We start from the raw sequence: 24,670 nt of genomic DNA, 5'->3' as shown, positions 1-24,670 counted from the left end.
CCAACTGCGACTCCAGTTCCCAAGCCCAGCCCAACCCACTGTTTGTGTTATGAGAATTCCTCACGAACCCAGTTCCGAAGGCTAAGTCCAAGTGCCAGCGATTCTTGCACTCAAAGAAATATTATGGTACAACCTCTGTCAACTAAAAAGACGGAAACTATACGAGCTAAATGAGCTATACGATAAGTTATTGCAGCCTGATTTCAATTGACTGCTTGGCCAATCGATTTTATAGCTCGAGATATAGTAACGAATTATAAATGGTCATATTTGCATGGTAAATTCATTAATTAAGACAGTAAAAACTGGTCTGTCGTTTTTTTGTGCACTTTAGTGGCATTACAATTATGATCGATTGATTGTTCATAAAAAGCTAAAGAGGAAGTGCTTTCAAAATGATAATATTTCCAAAAGCAGTACGTACTAGGCTAAAATGGAAACTAAAAACTCTTTTTCTAGCCAATCTAACAAGTTAATTTTCAAATTTCACTGTAAATTCTTGTTATAAACATGTTAACCAAGTCTTGAAGATTATAACGTTTTTCAAGTGCTTCGATGATGTTTTCTAATGAATGGGCTTCGTAATGATCTTAAGCTGTTGGTCAACTTCAATGATTGTGTTATTGGGGATTCCATGAAGTCATTTTTTAATTTTCGAGGCTTGTCGAACTTTCCGTTAACCCGAAATTGTTTGCCATATCATTGCAGCTGCTCAGCTCGCTGGCCAGCGATTTGGACATAATGCTAAACGATCTTCGATCGGCGCCGAGTCATGCTGCAACAGCAACAGCAACAGCAACAACAACTGCAACAGTTGCAACTGCGACTGCAACAGCAACAACAATGGCCAACCGGCAGCAGCAACAACAACAGCAAATGCAATCAAGGCAATTGCAGGCACATCAATGGCAGAGCATTAACAACAATAAGAATAACAACATTAGTAACAACAACAATAATAATATTAATAATAACAATAATAACATTAATAACAATAATAATAATAATAATCATTTGGCACACCCACCTTGCCTGATCGATATTAAGCTGAAGTCAAGCCGATCGGCAGCAACCACAATAACCCATACAACAACCTCCAATCAGCTGCAGCAACAACAACGGCGCCGTGTGGCACCCAAGCCGCTGCCACGCCCACCGCGCCGTACCCGCCCAACGGGACAAAAGGAGGTGGGGCCGTCCGAAGAGGATGGGGACACCGATGCCAGTGACCTGGCCAATATGACGTCACCGCTGAGCGCCAGTGCAGCGGCCACTCGAATCAATGGCCTCTCGCCGGAAGTGAAGAAAGTCCAGCGGTTGCCACTGTGGAATGCGCGAAACGGAAACGGAAGTACCAACACCCATTGCCACCCAACCGGCGTCTCTGTGCAACGCCGTCTGCCCATCCAAAGTCATCAGCAGCGAATTCTAAACCAGCGATTTATTCACCAGCGACTTCATCATGGGTAAGTCTAAATGAAAATCTGCCTTCATTCTCGAATATCCTTAAGATATTGATAAAGTTATGTATTAAGAAGTGCGCTGCTTTATAAGCAGGAATCTACTCATCATTGGAATCAGGGAAATGAACAAAGAGGGGCAAGTAAGAGATCTCAGAGATCTGCTGCCCCATTTAAGCGAAAGTGGTTGGTCAAAACAATAATTCAAGTTTCAACAGTATCTGTCTCGCTGTTGTTCTTGGCCATAATAAAGGAAGTTTTGTGTTCGGGGAATGAAGCCAACTGCTGACCAGAGGAAGTTGAAGACGAAGTCGAAGGCCCTGGACCTTGGGCCCCTGAAGGGGTTAGCCATGTTGGCAATGGGCTGTGAAATGTTTATGCTCCGCTGAGCGCTTCATGGGAATCGGTGGCATGCTTCGGTGGCATCGAAAAGAGCTCCGTAATGGGTTAAGCCAGGTCAGTTTAACCGGCGGGTGGGTGTGACGGCTGAATCATCAGCGTCACGGTCACCAGTTGAACGGGGGCAGGCGAAGAAGTAAGGATCACTTCGAGGTCTTTTCTTCACGAAAGTCTTCGTCAAAAGGGGTTGCATTTTAAAATCTTGACAGTGCATACGCTTTAATAATATTGTTTTACTATTCAAATACTAGGTGAAACAAACTTGCAAGTTAACTAAAATATGTGATCAGCAGATAGTATAATTTAATGACTGCACAAATGTTAGCTGATCAAGTAGCTAGTATATCTTGTGCTTAATCGCAAGCGAATTAAGGATAGTGCATCAGATTTTTCGCTTTTCCGTGCTTGGTGACAACTTGACGAGGGTGCACATCGGGGTCACCACTCCGCTTGACACCAGCCGCATAGTAAGCCATGGAAACCTCAGCCTTAACCTTTTCATTAGCCACTCCTCCAGCCCAACGAGATGTCGTCTACTGCTGCTGCTGACAGTTGCGGTTGTAACGGGCCCAAAAGCCAACTAATATGTATAACATGTAAATATGCGAGCCATGTATATCGATATTTTGGTAATCCTTGTAAGCGCAATATGCTTAGCATATAAATTATGAGGCCTGTCCAACCAAAAAGAGCCCCATTCTCGAATGGTCGAGATGTGGTAGGCTGGCAGTAGTTGAAGAAATTCCGCCTGGGAAAAAAGAAAAACCGAGGGCAAGCGACAAACCGAGGGTCTGTAAATGAAGTGTTATATTTTATGTGGCAATCCGCAATGTCGGCGATGACAAAAACCAAAGACAAATACAAGGCTCCATAAACTTGAGTAAATATGAATATGTCTAACTGGGTGGTTGGTGGGTTGCTTGGTTGTTGAGTGGGCGAAAGGACCTTATTTTTTGGGGGGAGAGGGTTGCGAACCAAGGCGGAAGAATCATTTCATTCCAGCCCTTCGCCGTTCCCCTTTTATCCTGCTGGTTACAAAGGGTTGTGACTTTTGTGTGTTTAGCTATTTATTAAATTTGTTTGCCAACACACGATGTGGTGGTGTGAGTGTTTTTATCCAAGGGTGAGCCCATAAGGACCCACACGAACATGAGCTGCGTAACTAATTTGCTTAAAGTGCACGATGCCCCATCAACATCAGTTTCAATGGACCGTGGTACTAACTCGTACTGTTTGTGATCAAAAATGTATTGTACTATTAATATAAGAAGATCGAGAGCAATAGAGTTGAAAAGCACATTAAGCACATTACAAGAATTTTGAAATCAAGAAACAAAATTGTATACATAATTTTATAGTTTTCAAACAGCTCGTACCACTGTACCTCGCTGAACCGCAGAAACTTTCTGTTGTGCTCCCCAAGTGTTTTGTGGTCTTTATGCCCAACCCCCAGCATTTTGGCACCGAGAATTGATGATGTCTAGGACCGTCTATATATTCTCTTATATGTCTTGCCCTTCACCATGGCCATCGCCATCATCGCCATCACCATCATCAGCATCGTCATGATGGGCTTGATGATTGTCAAAAGTTTATGCAATTTGAGCGTTTTAAGTTTGTCGCTGTCAACGGTGCGTATGCGTGTCCGCAGGAGACAGAACGGCTTCAAATGCGACAGGTGTTTGCTTTATTAACTAAAAACAACTCGGATACTCCTAGGATGTCTGTCGCATCCCGGCAAAAGCGTCGTTAGGAAAAGGCTCTAATGCGGCTGACATGTAAACAGATTAACATAATTAATTTATTTGCTTCTTGCTCACCGCTGTCATCGTCCAATCCACAAAATATTATACACTTTCCAAGGGGTCTTGCAGCATTCTAAAATATGGAGCTCATTTTTGTTCTTATCTACAATCCTATTTAGTTTTTAATTTTGAAATATTATTATGATATATTTTATATTTGTGTTAAGCTGGCATTAAATTTAAGGGTATTTTAGGTTTTAATGTGAATGTATCACACTTTTCCACCGCAATTGATCAAACTAATTGGGGTTTTTGTCGTAGAGATCAAATTAACTTAATTAAGCTGTTGAAATTAGCTTAAACCAAGCACAAAGCGATGAAATGTGTGAGATATCACTGTGGATACCGCGGAGGAAAGTATCTCACGGATAGTATCTAGATCAATGTATGTTTTGTCATCTTGGAAGTCGAGCAAACGAATCGATATGATGCGATTGGAATGATCGATCATTTTTTTTGCAGATAACTCCATAAACATTTTTGTATGATCTCTGGGCATAGAAATCACGACCTGCTTTCGAGAGATCTCTCTTTGTGTGGATATCAATCATATTTAGCATACAACTGTCTGTCCATCATTGAGCGAATGAATATTGAGTGACTGGTTGAGCCATGAAATTCGATTTCGAGGTTCGCACTTCAATGCCATTTAGATGGACGTCAATTGAAATCTGCGATTTCGCAATTATGAAATTATATGGCTCCGCATTCTAAGACCCCAAGTATTCAGCACACATATTTATCGCACATTTGCCACAGACGACTCTCTCACTAAATTTCCCCAGACAATACAATGACCAAAGACATAAAAAACAAAAACGAAAATGAAACCCCCCTACAAAAAAAAAAATTGTAGTTCACTAAACAAAAGTGTAAAACATTAAGAAGAACAACAAAGAAATGGCGGAGAGTGAGAAATATGCAAATTGAAAGGACCTACAAACAAAAAGGCAGTCAAGACCATGAGGGAAACAACTTTCGAGTGACGTAAATTGCATATTAAATTTTACATTTTTCATATTTATGCAGCTTTGCCGAGGCAGTCGTAAAGTGAAAGTGACTCGAAGGGTGGGTACGCTGGGTTGGGCACCTAAGTACAGTGGGGTCAGTGGAAGTAGAGGTGGTGGCGGAGGTGGAGTTGGGGGTGGAGCCACCGCCCTCGGGCAAGGACAAACAACATTTCAATTTGGGAAAATATTCATTATGCTCGAGTGTAAGCGACGCAGACTAAACGGAAGCGGAAGCAAGGAAAGGTGACCCCGAACCTGGTGCTCCAGCACCCCCAAAATGGAACCACCCACGGCCACTCATTTGGCCATTGTCAGGCGGCTTCTTCTTCATTGTCGTTGTGCAAAGTTTTATAAAGTTATGAAAAGTCATTCAAGTTCAGCCCAGCTACCCATTTTCCCCAGACGAATCAACGACTTGGCGACTTTCGAGCACTTTCCGCTCATTTTCCCCCCACGGAAATGTCGTGGACTTTTGGCCGGGGCTGCGGAGCTCTGGCTAAACAATAAAGCCGTCAAAAACGTGCATCGTCTACAAGGAGACTTTCTGGTCCTCGGATCTCCTTTCGAGCTCGTGGCTCCTTGGCTGCCTTGGTCCACCTGCTCCTTGCGTTCGGCAATTTGTGCCACAACGTCAACATTGTCATCTGAACTGCAATGACAAGTTGCTTCAAGTGGCACGCAGTATCGACGACAATCCGGGGCACTCTCAACCGATTTGCTCAAGCGTGCGGCATAAGAATTACTGCTGAATAATCCATAGTTAAAAATAAAGCTAAGAAATTTCAGTTGGTCACAAACAAGTACATTTTTTTAAAGTTAGCGCACTACTTTGTTTAACAAGTGTGCTAACTTAAAGTACTTAAATGTGGGTAGAGCATAAAAGTGGCCTGATAGCATTATTTTATATACCTTTTACCCACACCCCTTTCTGTGTTACACGCCCTGTCATTTTACGTCATCTTGATGTTAAAACTTAAGTTCCTCCTTTTTCCATTAGCATCCGTTACGGGACAGCTGCTCCATCTTTACTTGCCGCCATAAAGATGCACCTTTAAAGCTCATTAGCTGTGCAAAAATTTGTCACATTGTTGCTGCCCGCCCACGAACTTTAATGCCACTTCATCCAGGAGCCTCGGTGGTTGTGTGTCTGGTCACTTTTGCCCCCCACCCAACACACCCCCTCAATTTGGATGCGTATGTGCGTTGGCTGGGTTGGTGCGAGTTACCATGGGGCTGCAGTAAATAATTTTTGGCAGAAAGGTTGTTGAAACATTTAATAAAACCAATATAAATCATAACAAACACTTAGCCTGACAACAACCACAAGAACGGAGACGTGTGGCATGGGGCATGTGGCATGAGGCATGAGGCATGAGGCCTTGCGCAGGAGGGCAGGCCAACAAAGCGAAACTAAAATTCCAAAACGTTGCCCATTTTCGGCCGCAAAAACTTCCAGGCAATGCGGACGGAACAGAATGGAGCGGAGAATTCCGCACCGTGGTAGAGACCACAGTGTTCCTCCCGTTTGCAGAATGACAAAAACGGACGGAGGGGGGGCTCCCATATATATTTTTTTTGGGGCGGGAACCAATGGGGAGCCCATGCATTGCTACGCGTGAACGCACCTTTTGCAAGCACTGTGCTCCAATGTGCCACAGTGTGTGTCTGCGTGCTCAGTCGCACAGTGGTGCCAGCATCGTGGATAAGTGCACAAGAAACCAATTAAAGATTTTAGATTGGGTAGGTAGGAATGGTAGTGGTAGCAAATGAGATACCAAAACGTGATATAGCTTTGAATGGCTTGGAGTTTCACTTCAAATGTATCTGTGATTCTCACAGATTCAATGGTCTTTGGGTCAGTGTGCCTCTCATGCTTTGTCGCCTGTTACATAGTTCAGTGTCCGTGTCGTCAGCAGCAGCAACAGCAGCAACAGCAGCACCGAAATCATCCGCACAGCAGCAACACCAGCTTCCCCATGGTAACATCCATGCCACGAGCAGCAGCAAAAATGTGCAAAAAATTAATTGCTGCGCATAAATCAAAAGACTTTGCTCCCGTATTTTTCTACCTCCACAACCCTCCCACTTTTACGCCTCCTCTCCCCAGAACCATAGCCCCCACCACCTCCTTCTTTCGGTCTGGCATTGGCGCTCCATGGTCACTTGTTACTATTTCTGATTTCCATCAGCACTCTTATTATGGCAAGATGCGATATGTGTGTACCTATATCAGAAGATGCAATTTAAAGGCTCATTGTTTTGAGGATCTGCTGGTTCGGTGATGGCATCAAGGCCACTTTTGGATGGGGTCCAATGCACCATCGCCACCCATTCATCCATCCACCCAGGCACGCCCCTCCTTCGAAGGCGAAGGTGTTTCAATGGAAACGCAACGGAAAACAACGAAATGCAAAAGACAACAACAGCTGCTCTCATCGCCTTGATTACCGGAAGTTTTGCCATAAAATCGCGCTAGAGACCATGACAGAAGTATAAAAAACAGAAGTTATAGTCCCAAAGATCCACCCCCTCGATTTGCCGGCAACATCATCATCGTTGTTAATGGCAATCGTTTAAAAACGCCTGATTGATGTGTTTTTTATGACTGTCAAGCTTCTCGGGTCTTCATTTACCGATTGACTGATGCGAATTGCGACAATATATCAATATATCGCACATTTCAATGCATTCGTGCCGCAATTCCACAAACAGCACTGATAAAATTCACATCATACATTGACCGCTAATAACTCATCAATTAATGCTTAAGTATGTTGTTATAACAAGATGGATGATTTTTAAGCACCAATAGCCAAGAGTTCTGATGCCAAGGAATGATATATGCATTTCCAGAAAAGTCATTACCCCGATTTGACAAAATATAACTAGAATTTAACTAGAAAAAATACTTGTGCAAAAGTGGAACATCATCATATATCGTTGAATTTGTAACAAAATGCGCTATCCACCTGCATTCAAACTGGGAAACTTTTATTTATGTTAATTTTTCGCAAACTTCGCGTTTCACATTACAAATATTTGATTTTTTCATTAGGCAAGAAGTTTACGGAGCTTGTTGTGCTATTGTGTTATAGAAATTATAAAATATATTAACGATAAAAATGTCAAATGAAGTCGCGCTGCTTAACAGCAGGTATTGGGGTCATCTGTGGTCACCTGGCGATCTGTGTCAGCTGGATTAGTTGGTTCATCCGGTAGCTCTCTAATGTCCTCGAACCTCCCGTGACGCACAATACGATCGTGCATGTCAAAGGTCAACGATCGGAATAAGTTATATACATTCTCGCCACTCTTGGCGGAAACCTCATCAGAGTGGAATCCCCGACGACGGGCATATTGGAGGGCCTGCTCAGGGTCCACCTGGCGATGGTCCAGATCATCACACTTGTTCCCCACCAGCACGACGTTCAGCTTGTCCGGACACATGCGCATGATCTCCTTCAGCCAGCCACCGATGTTTTCGAAACTTTTGGACGACGTTATGTCGTAAACGAGCAGTACGCCATGGGCACCACGATAAAAGGACGGCATCGCCGACTTCAAGCGCTCGTCGCCGGTGGTGTCCCAGACCTCCAGCATCATCTTGCCCTCGAGCAGCTCCACGTAGCTCGCCCTGATATCCAAGCTCACCGTGCATATGTAGTTCTCGAGGAATTTGTTCTCCGTGAAACGCATCATTAGGGAGGATTTGCCCACGCCGGTGTCACCCACGATGAGAACCTTAAACAGGTACTGGAAGTTGCTCATCGTCAATTCGGTTCGGTTTAATATGTATAAATTTCGACTGAAGGAGGTGGCAATTTTAGCTTGGCTTGTTCTGATCTTTTTTTTTCTGGGAGAGGATGTTTCAACAAAACGTTGCAAAGTACTCTACTTTTGGATAGGGATCATCCCATTAATTTGGATTTGAACACATTTTGAAATTGATATATATGTTACAAGTTATGGAGAAACCCCCGTTTGTAAGTATCCGATTTTTGGCAATATTTTTATTATGTTATTTTTTTGGTAAAAAATAATCACTATTTCTTCGATAGCAACAAAAATAGTTGTCCAAAAGTGGAATGTCATACCTCGTTGAATTCGTAGCAAAATTCCCTATCGACCTATGTTTAAAATTGGAAATTCATTTTTTTTTGCCAATTTTCGCAAATTTTGATGATGGTACCCCTTATCAAAAATGCAAAAATTTGGTAAAATTTTTATTTTTTGAAATCATAAAAGTAGTGAAAGGGATAGTTAGCTATGCATATTAGCAGCACAAAACAGTCTTCATGATAGCGGTGATAACGTTTTTAGCCAAGTTATGGAGAAAACCCCGTTTGCAAATATCCAATTTTTGGCCATATTATTATTTTGTGGTTTTTTGGTAAAAAATAATCACTATTTCTTCGATAGAAAGAAAAATGCTTGTCCAAAAGTGGAGTGTCATACCTCGTTGAATTCGTAACAAAATGTTCTATCGACCTGTATTCAAAATTGGAAATCCAAATTTCTTGCCATTTTTCGCAACTTGATCGAAAATAAGAAAATTAGTTTTTCGAAACTCAGTGATAGGATTATTTAGGTACGCTTATTGGCAGTACAAAAAAGTCTTTATTTTCGCTGTGTCGCATTCTTCGTCCAATTTATGGGGAAAGCCACTTTCATATATTTGACGATTTTGTATTTTGTTTTTACTGACCATTAAAACCATTCATTCGTCGCTCCTATAAGCTGGAAAAATTTTTATCCGGATCATAATTCCCGAGACTCTTGGCACTTGGCAAGGCCATTTACACTTGGCTTCTCTGATTGCTGTTTGTTATGTGCGCTTTCTGTTGGCCTACCCAGTAAATTAGAGAATAAACAAAGTGTCGGTGTCCCATGCCGCATACCGCATACCGTATACCTAATATCGCGTATACGTCATAGGTGCCGACCATAAAAAGTAACCATGCATGGAGCTGAAAAAGCAGAGCGGACCGTAAATAATGCACCGGCGATTTATCAGCCAGAAGAGACAGTTTCAGTTTCAGTTCCAGTTTCAGTTTCAGTTGCATTCATCGGACTCTCGAGTTGGTGGGAAAAAAAAAACCCAAGCCAAATGCCATTTCGTAATGGTGCTAGAGTCAGAGTTGCACAACAAAAAAATCAAGAAAAAACCAAAAGTATACGTGGGCTGAAAGAACTTTAAAATTATATTTCTTTGGTAATTAGTATATATAAATGCCTATTTTCTGCTTAAACTTCAATGGTTTCTGGAATTTTTAGAAAATCTCCATAGATAAAATGCTAAAAACAGACTCCAAAAAGGGTTTAGGATTATTTTTTTGGTGCAGTCTGTTTAAAAAAAAAAAGAAAAACCCAGCCCACAAAATGTTTGTTGGCTTAGCCCCGTTAAGCCTCACACTAATTACACTTGCGCTTTTCACAGATCCACACACATAAACTCTGCTCACATGACTACCACATTTTTCTTAGCCGGCCCGCAAAAAACTCCAACATATTTTCATTTTCATGGTCAAAATGTCAGTTGAATGGGTTTTTTTTTTTTTTTTGGTGGCCAAACCAGACCAAGGGAATGGACAAATGAATGAAAAATTGTAAATGCGAGTTAGGACCCGTGCAAAATATGCAAATGAAAGCTGCTGTCTCCCGTATTCGTTTCCTTTACGCTTCTTATTTTTGTGTTTTATCTTTTGCTGGCATACCCAAAAGTTGAGCCCGCAAATCTTGATTTAATTTCCGGCTATTAAGCTGGAATGGAAAATTCTGGGCTGGCGCATAGTTGTGGGCAGAAAAGGGAAAGTAGTGGAGCCAGCTCATTAGGATCACAAAAGAGTCACGTATTCGGTCTGGTTTGTTTCTCTTTTTTCTAGGATGCTACAGAAATTTAATGGTAATTTTAATGAATTAAGACTAAGACTGAACTAAGACTAAGACATATTTTAGTTAAGACCACATCTATTTGAAATAAGATAATCCTCATCTAGCAGGCTTTTCACTATGTAGTGTCTTCAGTGCAATAATGGCACAAGGAAATTCATGTTTTCAGAGGCTTTAATTCCACGCCTTGCACCTCGGCCACGCAGGAGCCATTTATTCCCGGCTTTATGACTCTGCCAATGAATGGACACACGGGCACAGGATGTGTCCTGGCCAAGGACCCTTTGGACCCCACCTTTGACGGCCACTCTATTATTTATTTATAGAATGTTGGCAGACTCACGCCAAAGGGGATAAGAATTTGGTCCCTTGCTGCTTGGCCGCCTCCATTCTGTGACAAATGAATTTGGGTCAGAAGTTGTGCAAATTAAAAAAAAAAAAAAAAAAACCGAAGAGAGCAGCTTGGTCCTTTGGCGGATGTCAAAGTTCCTTCAAACAGGACCGAAAGATTCGTCTCGCCTTTGACTCGCCTGAGCGACATTCAACTGGTTTCAAGTGCTGAACCGAATTGCAGTTTTATTTCCATTCACGTAGCTCCACACACGGAATGTGCTCCTTTCCCAAAATAACAAAAAAGTTAAGAATAGATGTCGACTAACTACTACCCATTAACGCACTACAAAACTAAGGCGCTTTCTTTGTGTGTAGGGCTTTTACAAACAAATAAGAAACACAATTGTGTAATTAGCGAATGAGCAGTAATATAATTTTGATTGTGTGGCATAACTACACGTATAGCATATACCAATATGCTCCACAAAAGAAGGGCTGCAGAGGATACGTAAAAAAAAGGGGACACCAAAATGTTACAAAAGATTTACACCATCCAAAACCTCAACGCCATCTCCGCATCCGCAATCGACGCCTCCTGCTTTCTGCTTGTGGGCAATACCATTACTTTTTCAGTTTGCTGGTTTGAGTAATGGATTAGATTTTTACTCACTTGTTTTGGGTTTCCGTGCTACCGCTATTGGTTGGATAGTGTATTCTTTTTTTATAGCACAACGCCCCCCCAAAAAAAGGATAACACCGTCGTTGATAAAGGGATGCTAGTGGGAAACTTAAAAGAACTTACAACTCTTGTCTCACCTAAGAACTTTAGTTGATGGCTTTGAAAAGAGGAGAAAAAAGACGAAAGATTCTTAAAGTGTGCAATAGTGATTTCCAAATGCCTTAGCAAAAATGGAAGACTTGCCTTTATTTTTTAATGTAAAATTCTTTTGTCCTCCTAGTAGGCCCATCATTTTAAATCGTGTTTCTTGTGAGTAACAAAATCCAAATCGATATCTTGATAGTTTAATAGTTAACAAACGTAATTTGGAATAGATCTGCGATAATGTTTACCACACTGATGTATCGCACTGCAGCGGTCTCGATGACCGTCTACATAACCAATCGAGTTGGGGTTTGGGGCAAGACGGAGGAGACGGACCACCTACTCCAACAGATCACTAATGGCCTACAGCCAGTATTTGGACTTCTGCGACGAACGCTGAAGCTTGAGGAGAGTGATCTGAGCGTGGGTGAGCTATCCCGGAAATACTACAATGAAGGAGTGAAGGGCACCTTCCGTATCATTCGAAACATACCCAACTATTCTGAGGATCTGGCCGACGGAGCCAAGGTCACATGCCTGGATTTGGTGGAAAAGGCCAAGGAATTGCGCCACAAAGAGTATTCAACATGGTGGAATACTTCCGCCAATAAGGAGCAACTGAATTTTGATTCACCAGATTCTGGAGCTGGCGATGGATCTTCCGAGGACTTAGTCCCTTTTGAGAAACCAAACTCCGTTGACAACTTTGCGGGGGAAGGAGGAAAGGGGGCTCTTGAACAGAGGGTTTAAGCATTGCTCTATAAACAAGAAAAATTAACCTTACTCTCTCCAAAATCTTATTGTTAAATTCTTGAGTAAGGACCATGTATCATGCTAGAATCCCCAATGCCCTGCAAAAGTCCAATAAAAGGATTGCCAAAGAATTCGCGTTTCGAATCATTACTCTAACCAAACAATTTGTTGGAAAACATTAAACTATAATAATTACTAAGCCAATTGGGATTAGGTAGGTGTAGAGCAGCAATAATCGTACTTATCGCAATTTTCTTGATTTTTTTCCACAACTGTTTCTTCGCCCAGACACTCGGTAAACAGTGAGAATTGTCAACAGTCTATTAAAATGCCAGTCGAGCCGCATTGCCAACCGAAGTCAAGTCGTGCGAAAAAGGATTTTCCAACCCCTTTCCCAGGAAAAGGAAAAGCTGAAGCCAAGCGAACCAAACCAAATCAATCCAACCCTTTTTCCCATTTCCTTTATCCAGTTGTTTTGCGTGTTGCTTAACATGCGTTTTAATGTGACCCTTGCGGGTCCATAAAAATCGAGTTTTTTTTTTACCTATGAAAATCCATTTTCTCTGGAATTTTCTTTATTGTTTGGATACCTGTTACTTGCCGCATTAAATTGTTTTTTCTTGTTACATCTACAATTAAATTAAGAGACAAAATCTTAAATGTAAAGTATCTTTTCGCATACACATTTCAATAATTCGGCATTTTTTTGCAATAATTTTGAAATAAAAAACAATCGCCTTTTTCTAACTTCGATTGATTTTCCCTCTTTATTGTTGAATTGTAAACAGGTGGGTGGGTCATAAAAACAGGGATCACAGGTGTTGGAGGGGTAGTAAATCCCTTCTTCAAGTCGAGTGAATTAAACTTTATGAACAGCACTTTGAAAATGTCTAGAAACGAGCGGTTGATTGAGAAACTAGCTTACATTTTAATTAGTTCTAGCCTATTTACATGCATTTAATTAGAAGTTCGCTAAGTTCTTATCTGGCTACTCACTTCAAATTTCGCAGATATTAGCCATTTTTAGCTCCCACTTAAAGTCTTAAATTCAAAATCGCTGAATTCTCGCCCCAACAACCAGTATTTAATGTATATCCATTGCATTGTTGTCCAAAGCATAATCCGCGTTGTATCTATTTACATATTTATCTGCGTTTTGCTGGATTCATTGCTGCGACTCCTGACGGAGGATGCCAAAAAGGTTGTGGAGCTGGTAAGAAAGGATACCGCGGATAGGGCGGATGAGTAGGGATGGGATGAGGGCTACGTGCCGCGTCTTTTGGCTGACTCTTTAACCGCTTATGCCTTAGATTTATAGTCACGGATTTTATTTATGTCACTTTACACTCATCCTCACCGCTGCTGGCACCATTTTTCTTTGCGGTTTAGCATACAAAACGTCTGGTCCTCGTTTTCTGGTCGTATCCCTTTTATGCTGCCACATTCTATTTGCCTGCTGCTCTTCTCTAAACGTTGCATAAAATCAATTTCCTTAAGTTCAAGTCCTTGATGATGAGGTAAAAGTGTTGTAAGTTTATGCTGCTCGAAAGCGTGGGCTGTGCAGCGGTGCACTGAGCAAAAATATTACAAGTATTAATATGAATCATAAGTGGGGATACCCTAGAGCTACTTATAAACAATTATGAGCTAAGTGCTAGTTTTGCAGTGGGAAATCCATCACCAGCGAAAATGTTTATTTCTTGGATTGCAAACACTCAGTATATATATTAAAATATATTTTCTCTCAGTGTTTCTGCAGAGTGTGAATGTTAGTCGGTACTTGGCGCTGTTGTCGGCACAGCTGGCGTTGAAGTTCCTGGGGATTTTAGGGGTTGGGGCTTGGTGTTTGGTGTTTGGGGCTTCTGGGTTCATGGGGGGCGCAAAAGCCGACGTGGGCGGAGCTGGGGTGGCACATTTGGCGCCCAGCCGAGCGCTGTCTTGCATATTTAAGTTGGCCGACCAGCCCCTTTGTCTTTTGAGGAGTGGGGGGTCTAGCCAGAAACATACCGGCCCATCCCCACCCACGTCCGGTTACTCCGATGTTTCCGTTTGGCTGTCTTCCCCGCTTCACCTGAATGGCATCGTAAAACCAGGTTCATTAGCAGTCGCGCTGGAGGAGTCCGCCTCCTCTTGCCACATTTTCCATATATTCATTTGGCCACTGCATTCATTTCCGTTCACCTTCAATTGCGTCCGTCTGAAGTCGTTTATTAATGAACCGACTTGATGCCGGATCCTTTTTCCCGGATCTGCTACACTTCAGTTTCATCCTCCATCCCCCTTGGCCGACGTGAATATTTTGTGCTAATTTCCGTTTAATTGTTTAATATGTTGTTTGCATTTTCTATTAGCCAAAGTTTCCGCTGTTCATTGTTCTGGCAATTATTATTTTCCGGCTTGCCACTTCGCAGTGACCTGGCTGCAAAGTGGGGGAATTTTGGTAGAGTTACAGACTCAAAGGGATCTAATCCAGTTAATGGCCAGAATTAACTGAAAACAATGTGCAATGGGGGCGCAGACAAGTTGATGTTCAAGTCTAATGGCAATTATGATGATACTCCTAGTTAACTTAATAACACCATTAAAAGTAAGGTATGCGTAAATGCTTAAAGGGATAAAATTACTTACAACATTGAAAAAGATATGCTAGCAAAGAGATACATCAAAATTGTAACAAATTTACTTACATCACTATTAGCATATGACAAACTCTGACTACTTTTTGCAAATTTATTTTGATAATTTAGACAATAATAAAGATTTGATTAGAAATAAGTTAACTTTGCCACATCCAAAAGTAAATCGAGCATTTCCCCCAAAATCCCTTTGGGAATTCGCCAGCTGCTGTTTAACTAACTTCGGTGGCATTGGGTCTTAGCCACAGTTAAGACTTTATTTACATACAAGCCTCCCATTCCCGATTTCCAATTTAAATCATTTTAATGGCCCAGAAGTGAAGGCAACGCAGCTAATTCTTGTACAACTCCCAAGTCCGTCCAAATCCCAGTGCCATAAATGTGGCGCTGGATTAGCGTGGTCGGGAAAATGCGAGGGAAATAGGTTGGGACGGCGGAAAACCAATAGTCTCAGCTGGCTGGAAAAAGTCGCCGGAGAAAGAAGACAGACTTCCACGACAGACAATGAAAGCCGCAGTCTTCTGGCTGCAAACCCCAGGCTTTTGGATCTCCGGTCCTCACTTTCAATTATTCGCTTTCGCTGTTCTTGTTTCGGTTTTTCGCGTGGAGGGGGGCGAAAGCCCCACACCAGCAGTTTTCCCAAACTCTTGTTCTTTGCCAGTCGTAATAGAATAAAGTTTGCACCATGGGAATTTCAACTGTTGTTTTTTAGCATTTCCCACCTGACCGGCTCCCCAATGCTCAAATTTTCCACCCACGGAGACGCAGGACATAAAAAGTACATAGATCTAAGTCCGTACTTTTCATGGTGAAAAGCTTCTTTAGCTTGTTGCAAACTTGTAATCCACTCAGCCCATTTTCTTTTTACCCCCCGCTATATGTTTTAAATGTGTGGTGCTTGAAGGAACACAACTTAATTATGCTGTTAAATAGAAATAGTTAATATTAAATATAAATAAATACAGCCTTAAGCTAATGATTAAATTCGATGTTAGGTATTAATGTTCTTTCCTTTTACCATTCTTTTTTTGCGATTTAAAACTATATAGAAATAAAATAAATTCAAAAGATATTAATATTTTCACAACTAGATTTTATAAAATGATTATTCTCTAAATTAAGCTCCATATCCATTTTACCAAGTTCTTATGCTAATATCATATATTTCTAAAGAGCATTTGGTTGCTTCTTTCCGCTTGGACTTTTTCCCCATCTATGCGTTAAATTTTAACACTAAACCAGATAAATCTGAGGGCGTAACTGTTTTTTAGTAGCGCTGCTTACCTACTTACGATGCCGTCTGCTGTCGTCTGACTGCTGTCTCCTGTTTTCAGTCGCCTGCTGTCTGCTTATTGCTTTTATTTATTCACTAGACATAACTCCAAACATCTCCAAACACCCACCTTCACCCACTTTTGCCCACTTTGGGTAGTCGTGTTTTTGATTTGTTGTGGCCCGCCGGCGTTTTAGCAGTCGCAGGTGTTGCGGCGCTCCATTTCAGTGGTGTTTATGACACAAAGTTGAGTTTTATGCCAGCAACCGAAAGTATGCAAAAATATATTTATACCCCTGCATATATTTCGATACTCTAGCTAGAGGGTATTTGCAATATCATCTGGAAGTTCAAATACCTTATACCGAATTCGAAATTATCTAATAAAAGATACTATTTAGTACGATCACTTATAACTTATTTTAAAAAAGTTTCAAGATCCATTTGTGATCCATTTATTATTGAATTGTCACATATGGTATTTTTTTTAGGGTATCTAGCTTTTCGAAGTTCATATTTCATGGCAAGTGTATTTTTCTGAAAGGTAGTACATGTATCTGCAAATGTATCTGCATGTATTTGAATCGCACCACAAGGGGCATAAAAAACATGGCCTGAAAGTAGGCAACACAATATTTTTATTCGCCCATAATGTTTTATACATCCATGTACATATTTATTTATGTGTGTGTGAGCAAGTGGGGTGGAAAATGAATAGGTGGGGAAAAATCGAACTGAAGACGGTGGAAGGGGTGGAGCTACTGGTCAATTAAATTGCTGATGGAAGTTTTGATTTGCCTGCGGTTGGCACGATTTTTCCCACACCAATTCTATCAGAGATTAGATGCGGGGCAACGAATCTTTTGCCGTAAAACTAATCAACCTTAAATGCGCTTTTTGGACCATCAAAGTTAAGCTGCTTAAATGGAGACACACACAAGCTAATTAAGTAATTACTTTTCGCTAATTAAACGAAAGAGCGCTGGGGAAATTCAACTTCAATTTGACTTGATGCCGTCTCTTTGGCCGTGACTCTCTGTCCGTCAAGCTCACACATTTTAGCCCAACTTTTGCTATTTAGCTCATTTTATGTGGATCGATTGAATCGACGATACTTAAATATTAATGACGAAAGCAAGCGAACGGTGGCACCACCGAAAAACTACAGGAAATTCGACCGACTGTAAGTCCTTTCATAAGCGAACGGGCTGGCAAAAGTTTTCCACAGCTTCATTCAACTTGTGTGTGTGACTCATGGCTTTTGGCGTCTGGGAAAATGGGAAATCGGGGGGCGAATAGTTTCAGTTTGCTAGCCACATATATTGGCTACACCTGCTGTAGATGGCAAACCAAACTAAGATATCGATTTTGTAGCAGTACACATATTCACAACCTATACTAATAAATTTAGTCCTGCCACGATTTCCGCAGCAAAACCTGCTAACCTTTTTTTTAATATATTAATGTCCTGCACCAGCAGCCTAATTTTTAAGCTCACTTACCCAAACTCTTCATGAAAAACGTCAAAATCAGTTTGAAAGCGAATAAATATGCAAATTCTTGCTGGATTTTCTTGTGATACAATATGTAGAATGCTGTTACTCTAGGAATATAATAATTAGAATTTATTTATATATTTGAATATTTGTGCTTCTGGTATTTCTCTAGATATTCTATTGCCTAAACAGAATTTCCGACATATAAGGACTAAATAAGTTTATAGAATCCTTGCGACAAAATCCTGCAACTAATGGCTAACAGCAAGGAAAATCGCGAAGAAAAGAGCGTCGGGTAAAATATCAGACACCATAATTAACTTGCTCATAACGCGGCAACAAAGGACGTCATCTCGTCGCGGCCAAAATGGGGTGTGATTGGGCGGAAAAAGGGGGGATTTTGGGGGGGGGGGGTCGGATGGCAAGGTCGAGGAAAAGGATGAGAGGCAAGCAGACGCCAGATGCTGCCCCGCTGAAAACAACAAGAGCGCAAAAAAACACCAACATTGGATATATTTTATTCCTTTGGCACGCACAATTTTTCCCATTTTCATCATTGCCACTTTTGTCGCTGGAAAAGCCGTGCAGTGGAGTGCTTTAAAAAGATAAAAGCCATTTATCACGCATGCACACTATACGCCCATCAAAAATTAAGTAGGCAAGGCAAATTAATGCCCTGGAAATACAGGTGCACGAATTTGAAACACATAAATATATCAGGATAGAAAACATAAAATAGAGATGGGAAACGTTTTTTTATAAGCGCATATACCACAGTATCAGTTGATTACAGCTATCCAAAAGATAGACTTCGTGGTATAAATCAGACAAATATTGTTATTATTTTATCAATTTTATTATAATTTTATAATCATTGGCAACTTACTTTATTCTTAAATTTTCTTTGCAATTCGAACGCAAAATTCAAACACCAAAAACCCAGAAAAACACGAAGACTATAAAGTTCAGATCTTCGAACACGTACATATATATATAGTGGGATATATCCCATTCCACACCGACATCTTGACTAATGGTCACATCGTGCATATAATTTCCGGCCTAAAAGCATGCAACAGTTTTTCCGCCTTTCTCGACTTTTCAGTTTGTTTTTCCAATGCACGTAGCCAAAGTTAGCCAAAGTCATAAAGCGCTCTTTTCCTTCATCTCGTTTTTGCCGCCGCCAACTCAATTTGTTATCATTTTTTTCCTTCGTTTGCGGTTTACACTGTCGAGTGCGGAAAATCGTAAATAAACAGGAGTGGAAAAAAGGAAAATTCGAAGGTGTCGTTGGAGTCGTACTTCCTATAACTTTCACTTTAATTCAGGGAAATTTTTATTTTGGGTAACTAAGCTACTAGATTATTTTAATGTAGGACTAAACATTTTATTTCTAATCAATCTAACATAGTTAAGCTAGTATGAGTTAACTTAAATCGATTGTTTTTTAACTTAATAAACTTGAATTCATGAAAAAAAAACACCAGACATAATTTTCATTCCATTAGCGAAGTGCACATAGTAAAATGCAGATAGCAAATTTTAAGAAAGGTCCATGGGATAGATTGAAATGGATCCACTAAATTTGCGGCGTCGCCGTTAATTTTTATCGCATTCGCGTGTCTGGCATACATGCTTCACTACCGACCCGCCCACCGCCCAGCACCCCGCCCATTTCCGCCCACTTCCACCCAATTTTCCACCCACTTTTCCACCCACACAGACAACAACAACAAGCGGCACGCAACTGAGCTGAAAATTGCTACTTTGTCTGACGCTGTCTGAATTTGGCAGCAATGTGGACTAGTGGGTTAATATGTCTATCACTTTTATATGGCCAGTTGACGCTACTAACAACACATCACTTGAAATGGAAAAAACTAGCGAAAACTCGCAAAGGTTTTTCCATAAACGGTGCAATGTGCAAGTCGCCGGAAAAGGGAGAAACACGAAAGTGAAGTGATGAATTCTTCGCAGAATTGAAGACTGCCTAATACAACCAGATGAAATGAATTCAATTTGGTTTTTAATATTTAAAATGATATTCAATCCTTTCTTTTTACACCTTTTACACACCGCAACTATGTTTTACACTTGCCACAATTTTACATTGAAACATTTGCGGTTGCACTTGTTACTTGTGGCCCACCACCACCCACTTTGCCCCACCCACCGCTCATCTATTTTCCACTCTTTTATTGGATTATGCGCTTTCTCTTTCACACACTTCCGCATATGCCACAGAAAAAAAAAAAAATAAGGAAAAGAAACCACTGAGAAAAGGCCAATGGACAGTGGAAAAACCAGACGCACCGGAGTAGAAGAGGAAAAAAACGCGAATCCAGGGAAAATCGCCAGCGACATCAAGAAAAGCCGGTCAAGCTGGCTGAAAGCTCTGAAATAGTTTAGCTCAATTGGATTGGATTTTTTCCAGCCGCAAATCAGTCAGCCGAGAAGAGGAAGAAAGTGGCAGGCGGCAACCAAGTTGCCTAATTAATTTGCATTCGCCGATGATTGTCGCTCATCGATTTAATTGAAGTTGATTGAACTGAGAGTTCCAGGAGAGCAGAAGAGAAAGAAAGCCAGAAAGCAAGAGAGCGTCTCGATCGATTTCCATTTCCTGGCCAACTGCGCTCTCTTTTTTCTGGAAAAATCGCACAGTGGTTGCAAACAATTGCAAGATAGCAGGCCAAAATGTTGATCATTTTTTTAAAACTTTTAAATATGCACAGTGGGTTCGGTGCGGTAAATGTGTTTAAAGTTTTCCTGAAATTTCAGATTTTTTATGAATACATAAATATCGAAACAATGTATTTTTTGGAGTCTTTGGAGTTTTCCTCTGTCCGTGAAGCCTCATCTCGATCGTATTGCCTGTGGATCTCCCGACGGCACTTCTATTTATATCAGTCGCCAGTTGTGCGCGCTGCGGGGCGATCTGACACCACAGTGCCTCATGCGGCCCGCAGCCGATGCCCCAAGTCGCTGTAGCCGCACCGCAGTAGCCCCAAACCGAAACAGCCAGCCAGTCACAAGAAAACTTTCGATGCGAACGCGCGCCGCATCTGCACGGTCTACGTTAGCGTCGTCTACGCTCTTTCTTCTCAGTTTCTCCTGCTCCTCGGAGGGGGCAGAAGAGAGTCGTCGGAGTTGTTGGAGTGCCCGAAAATCTCCGATCGCGATCAATCCGCAGAGGTGTGACCATTGCCCCTGGGAAGCCTACTACCTGACCCAACAATAATCCACAAACAAGCGCAGATCCCATGTGACTCACGACGCGATTCGCTTGAAATTCTCCAAATCGCTTGCTGATTTTTTGAAATGCAAAAATCATAAGAATACACTGAAAGAAAAATGTCATCTTCTTTGACTTGTTTTAATACAAAGATTTAACTAATTCATGTTTCATTGAAGTGCGCTCTCAATCCTTTAAAATATTTATAAATAAAATTCATACTAGGATCATTTGGATGCAATCCAATATCAATGAGGGACTGGAATTTCACATTCAAGTAGCTCAATGTTCATATTAATTAATTAATTATTAATTAATTATTATTTGTTTAAAATACTCATTATAAACGTTGTTCTGCATTATCTATATATGTTAAAATCAATACTTACAACCCCTCTTAGAACTCATTTTTGTTTATTGTTGCTAGGGGTGATAGTTTGCGAAAGTTAGTTACCCAAAAGGTGCAAAAATCATAAGTTATATCCAGTTGGATCGAGTAACAGTGCGGCAAGGACGTGTTAGCCAAATGGATCTTGAAGTCACCCAATTCGGGGTCACCTTTTCTCCGCGTGTGATTGTTTTACGCTCTTCTGAGTGCGATATTGCGATTGTGACTGTGTGCTGTAATCTGGCTAACGGTTAACGGTAAACTGAGCTGACTAACAAACAAAAAAAAAAAAAAAGGAAAAACAAAGTAAAGAAAAAAACCATAATGACTGTAATAACAAAAAGCAAAACAAAAAACACTTTTATTTTTTGACAAACGACACAGCGAAGCGTAAAAGAAACAAAACAAATGAAAACAAAAACAGCAATGGTAACAAACGAGGCAAATTAAATTGCAATTTATGTAATTTTCTTCTCCGCCTTTTTTGTACAATTTCTTTATTGCCATTGTGGCTGGGTCATTGGCATCTTAGCCCCCTAAGTACAAGATCAAATTGAGAGAAGAAAAAAAAAAAAAGAAAAGCGAAAGATCTGATCGCCATGCAGATATGAAGACTAAATTGTGGGTCTTTAGACGGGGCAATTCTGCAGAATCGGTTCGGATTCTTCATTAATCACACGCCAAACGATCGGCAGACTTTAACCAGCCACTGACAAATGACAGATCTTGGCTTCTGGATTGCTCCAAATGGATATACATATCTTTAAAAAAGCTCATCATCAAACGAAGTGACTGGAAGTCCTTACTTTAAATCAGTGCAGTGAAAATGATTCACGTTTAAAGCAGAGTTTGATTTTGGGGCATAAGTATGTCATAGAAGAAGTAGTAGAGTAGCCGATAGTTTCGAACATGGATAATAACCCTAGATCATATATTATAATTTTTATATGCTTTAAGGTTTACTAAAGTCTAAGAGTTTCTTGAGGTTTCCCGGCTGAATTCCAGTTCCTGATAATAGCAAACTTAGTCACAGTTTATGCATTTCATTAAGACAAGTAAAATAAATGATATAGTAAGCATCAATCTCCGATGAATCAAAATGAAGACCGCGTCGCGTATGGAAAAGTGCTTAACTAAGTTGCATCTTTTTGTTTCTGTTCAGTTTTGCAATAATAATTTGTGAATGTGCGTTGTTGCCGCGGCCCCAAAGTGAAACGATCCCATGAAAATATAATATATATAAAAATATACATATAGCGATCAGTTTGCCGACTTGTATATTCGGTTTGTTTTCTTTTTTTTTTCGAGGCAGCCCAACCGCAAGATCTTTTAAACGAACGACTCCCTGTGTGTGTGGGCGTCTGCTCAGTATCGCGCGTCTATATATGGTGTATATATCTTCTGATTAGTTTAATTAAAGCGTATTTCAATTGCCCAGTGCGCAGTTGTTGTTAATGCCGTCGTCGCCGTTGCCGTAGCCGTCTTTGTTGCACCACATTTCCTGCTGCACCAAAAAACAAAAAACAAAAAAAATCAAAAAGGAAAAGCAAACTAAAGCGGAAAAGTCGGGAAAACATGACAACGACCAGCCTGGGCAGACAAATACTGGAAAAGTTCTTTCCATTTCGGTAAGTGTAGCAGCAGCATGGGGAGTAGCATGCACTCGTATGCACTTCTATTTTGGCGGGCAGCCGCCCATATCAAATGTGAAATACCAAAGTGCCAAAAATAAATATGGGTCAGGCGACGACGGCGATGGGGGGATGGGATGGGGGAACCGCCATGCTCATAAGTCTGACAATGATGCACCCCCACTCACGCCCCATCCCCATAAGCGCATTCCCCTCCAACTTTTGGCAAATTGCTGTTCCCTAACAACGGAGATATGACCCCATACAATACAAACCCCTAAAACGTAACTCTAAGGATATATATAAACTTCTTAAGGTTATAGTAACTAGTTAGTACTAGTGCTAGTTAACTAGTAAATTGCTGTTAAATGGAGCTATAAGTATCTAATATTAATGATTTAATGCCATAATTCAATGGAAAATGGTCAACTTTATACGCATGAAAAGATACCCGTTAATTGTAATAATTATTTAATTATAACTGATTATAATTTTAAGCTTTAATTGCTGTAACTTGCGAGTAAAATAGCAATTGTTTAGCCAAAACGATCATCAAAGAGTTGCCCCCAAGTTTTCACATTTGTCATGGGCAATCAATGTCAGATACATTTGAGATGGATGCCATCCCTGATTTGTCTCAAGTGATCTCACTTTCTCCGCCCGAAGTTTGTTTACTCAAGTTTGCAGCTGTTTTTTTTTTTTTTTTTTTTTTTGAACGGGCCGTAATAAATAAACAATGCTGATGACCAGAACGATCCCAGCTGCTGGCTGTTAAGTTTTCCACAATTTTTCGCAGTTTTCCCCCAGCCACTGCGACCCCAAAAGTGCCGCGCTTTTATCCTGACCGAGTGGTGGCAACCCTAATAAACATATTTTCTCATTTGCAAAACTCTCATTATTTCCAGCACCCCCTTTCATTTTCATCCTTTAGCCGGACCGCTTTTCCTAAGCATTTTTATCGCATGCTATAATTGTCTGCATAACAATAACACTTTTGACATTAGCAACAACCAGCGGAAAATGGAATGGCCAACATTAAGGCAACAACAATGTCATAATTTTTCACAATAAAAAGTGTTTTTGTTGATTAAATGGCGCAGAAGAAGAGTGAAGTGAAGTGAAGTCGAGGGGAGTGCCCTGCTAATTTGCCATATCTGAAATATCAAGCCATCAAAAAAAAAAAGGGGGAAAACTTTTGCTCACTTTTCCATTTTCTCACTCTCTCTAAAAGTTTTCGCCAAGCGTTTATTTTTTTTTTATTATTTTTTTTTTTTTGCATTTTGCATGGTGTGAAGAGCCAAAAATGGTATTGGCCCTAATTTTATTGCTTTCGTTTTCATGTTGTGGGAATTTTTTGTTGTGGGGAAAGGGTGCGAATCTCAAGTTCCTAAAAAAAGGCCAAAACGTGGGGATGGTTGGCGGTTTTAAGGAGTCTGAAAGTGGCATCATTCAAATGTTTTTGCCATGCGTGTTTATTGCGATGAAAAGGGGATGATGAACTTGGCCATAAAAGGATATAAACTTGCTAATGAAAGGGTTAAC

General features: G+C 40.7%; 3 protein-coding genes across 4 annotated transcripts in view; 2 read left to right on the top strand and 1 right to left on the bottom strand.

Moving 5' to 3' along the window:
* The window catches only part of LOC6740063 (protein sprint), an 87,625-nt gene that overhangs the window by 8,482 nt on the left and 54,473 nt on the right, over positions 1 to 24,670 (top strand). Inside the window, exon 3 of one of the 2 annotated variants that reach the window (XM_016180834.3) lies at positions 709 to 1,466. In XM_016180834.3, coding sequence (XP_016038796.1) covers positions 709 to 1,466 — 758 coding nt within the window. Of the gene's footprint in view, positions 1 to 708; positions 1,467 to 22,956; positions 23,126 to 24,670 lie in introns of those variants that run through there. The other variant, XM_016180838.3, reaches the window with a different exon arrangement.
* LOC6725602 (ras-related protein Rab-13) lies at positions 7,632 to 8,526 on the bottom strand. Its single transcript, XM_002106573.4, has one exon. The coding sequence runs from the start codon at positions 8,440 to 8,442 to the stop codon at positions 7,819 to 7,821; it is 624 nt and encodes a 207-aa protein (XP_002106609.1). The 5' UTR covers positions 8,443 to 8,526; the 3' UTR covers positions 7,632 to 7,818.
* Positions 11,824 to 12,603, top strand: LOC6725601 (MICOS complex subunit MIC13 homolog QIL1). The gene is made up of 2 exons (XM_016172779.3): positions 11,824 to 11,884; positions 11,950 to 12,603. Exon 2 carries the CDS (start codon positions 11,960 to 11,962, stop codon positions 12,467 to 12,469), a length of 510 nt encoding a protein of 169 aa, XP_016038802.1. The 5' UTR covers positions 11,824 to 11,884; positions 11,950 to 11,959; the 3' UTR covers positions 12,470 to 12,603.

The sequence above is a fragment of the Drosophila simulans genome, chromosome X, assembly GCF_016746395.2.
Source record: "Drosophila simulans strain w501 chromosome X, Prin_Dsim_3.1, whole genome shotgun sequence".
NCBI classification, from domain to species: Eukaryota; Metazoa; Arthropoda; class Insecta; order Diptera; family Drosophilidae; genus Drosophila; species Drosophila simulans.
The sequence above is the reverse complement of the archived record's forward strand: the minus strand, read 5'-3'. Positions and strand labels throughout refer to the sequence as shown.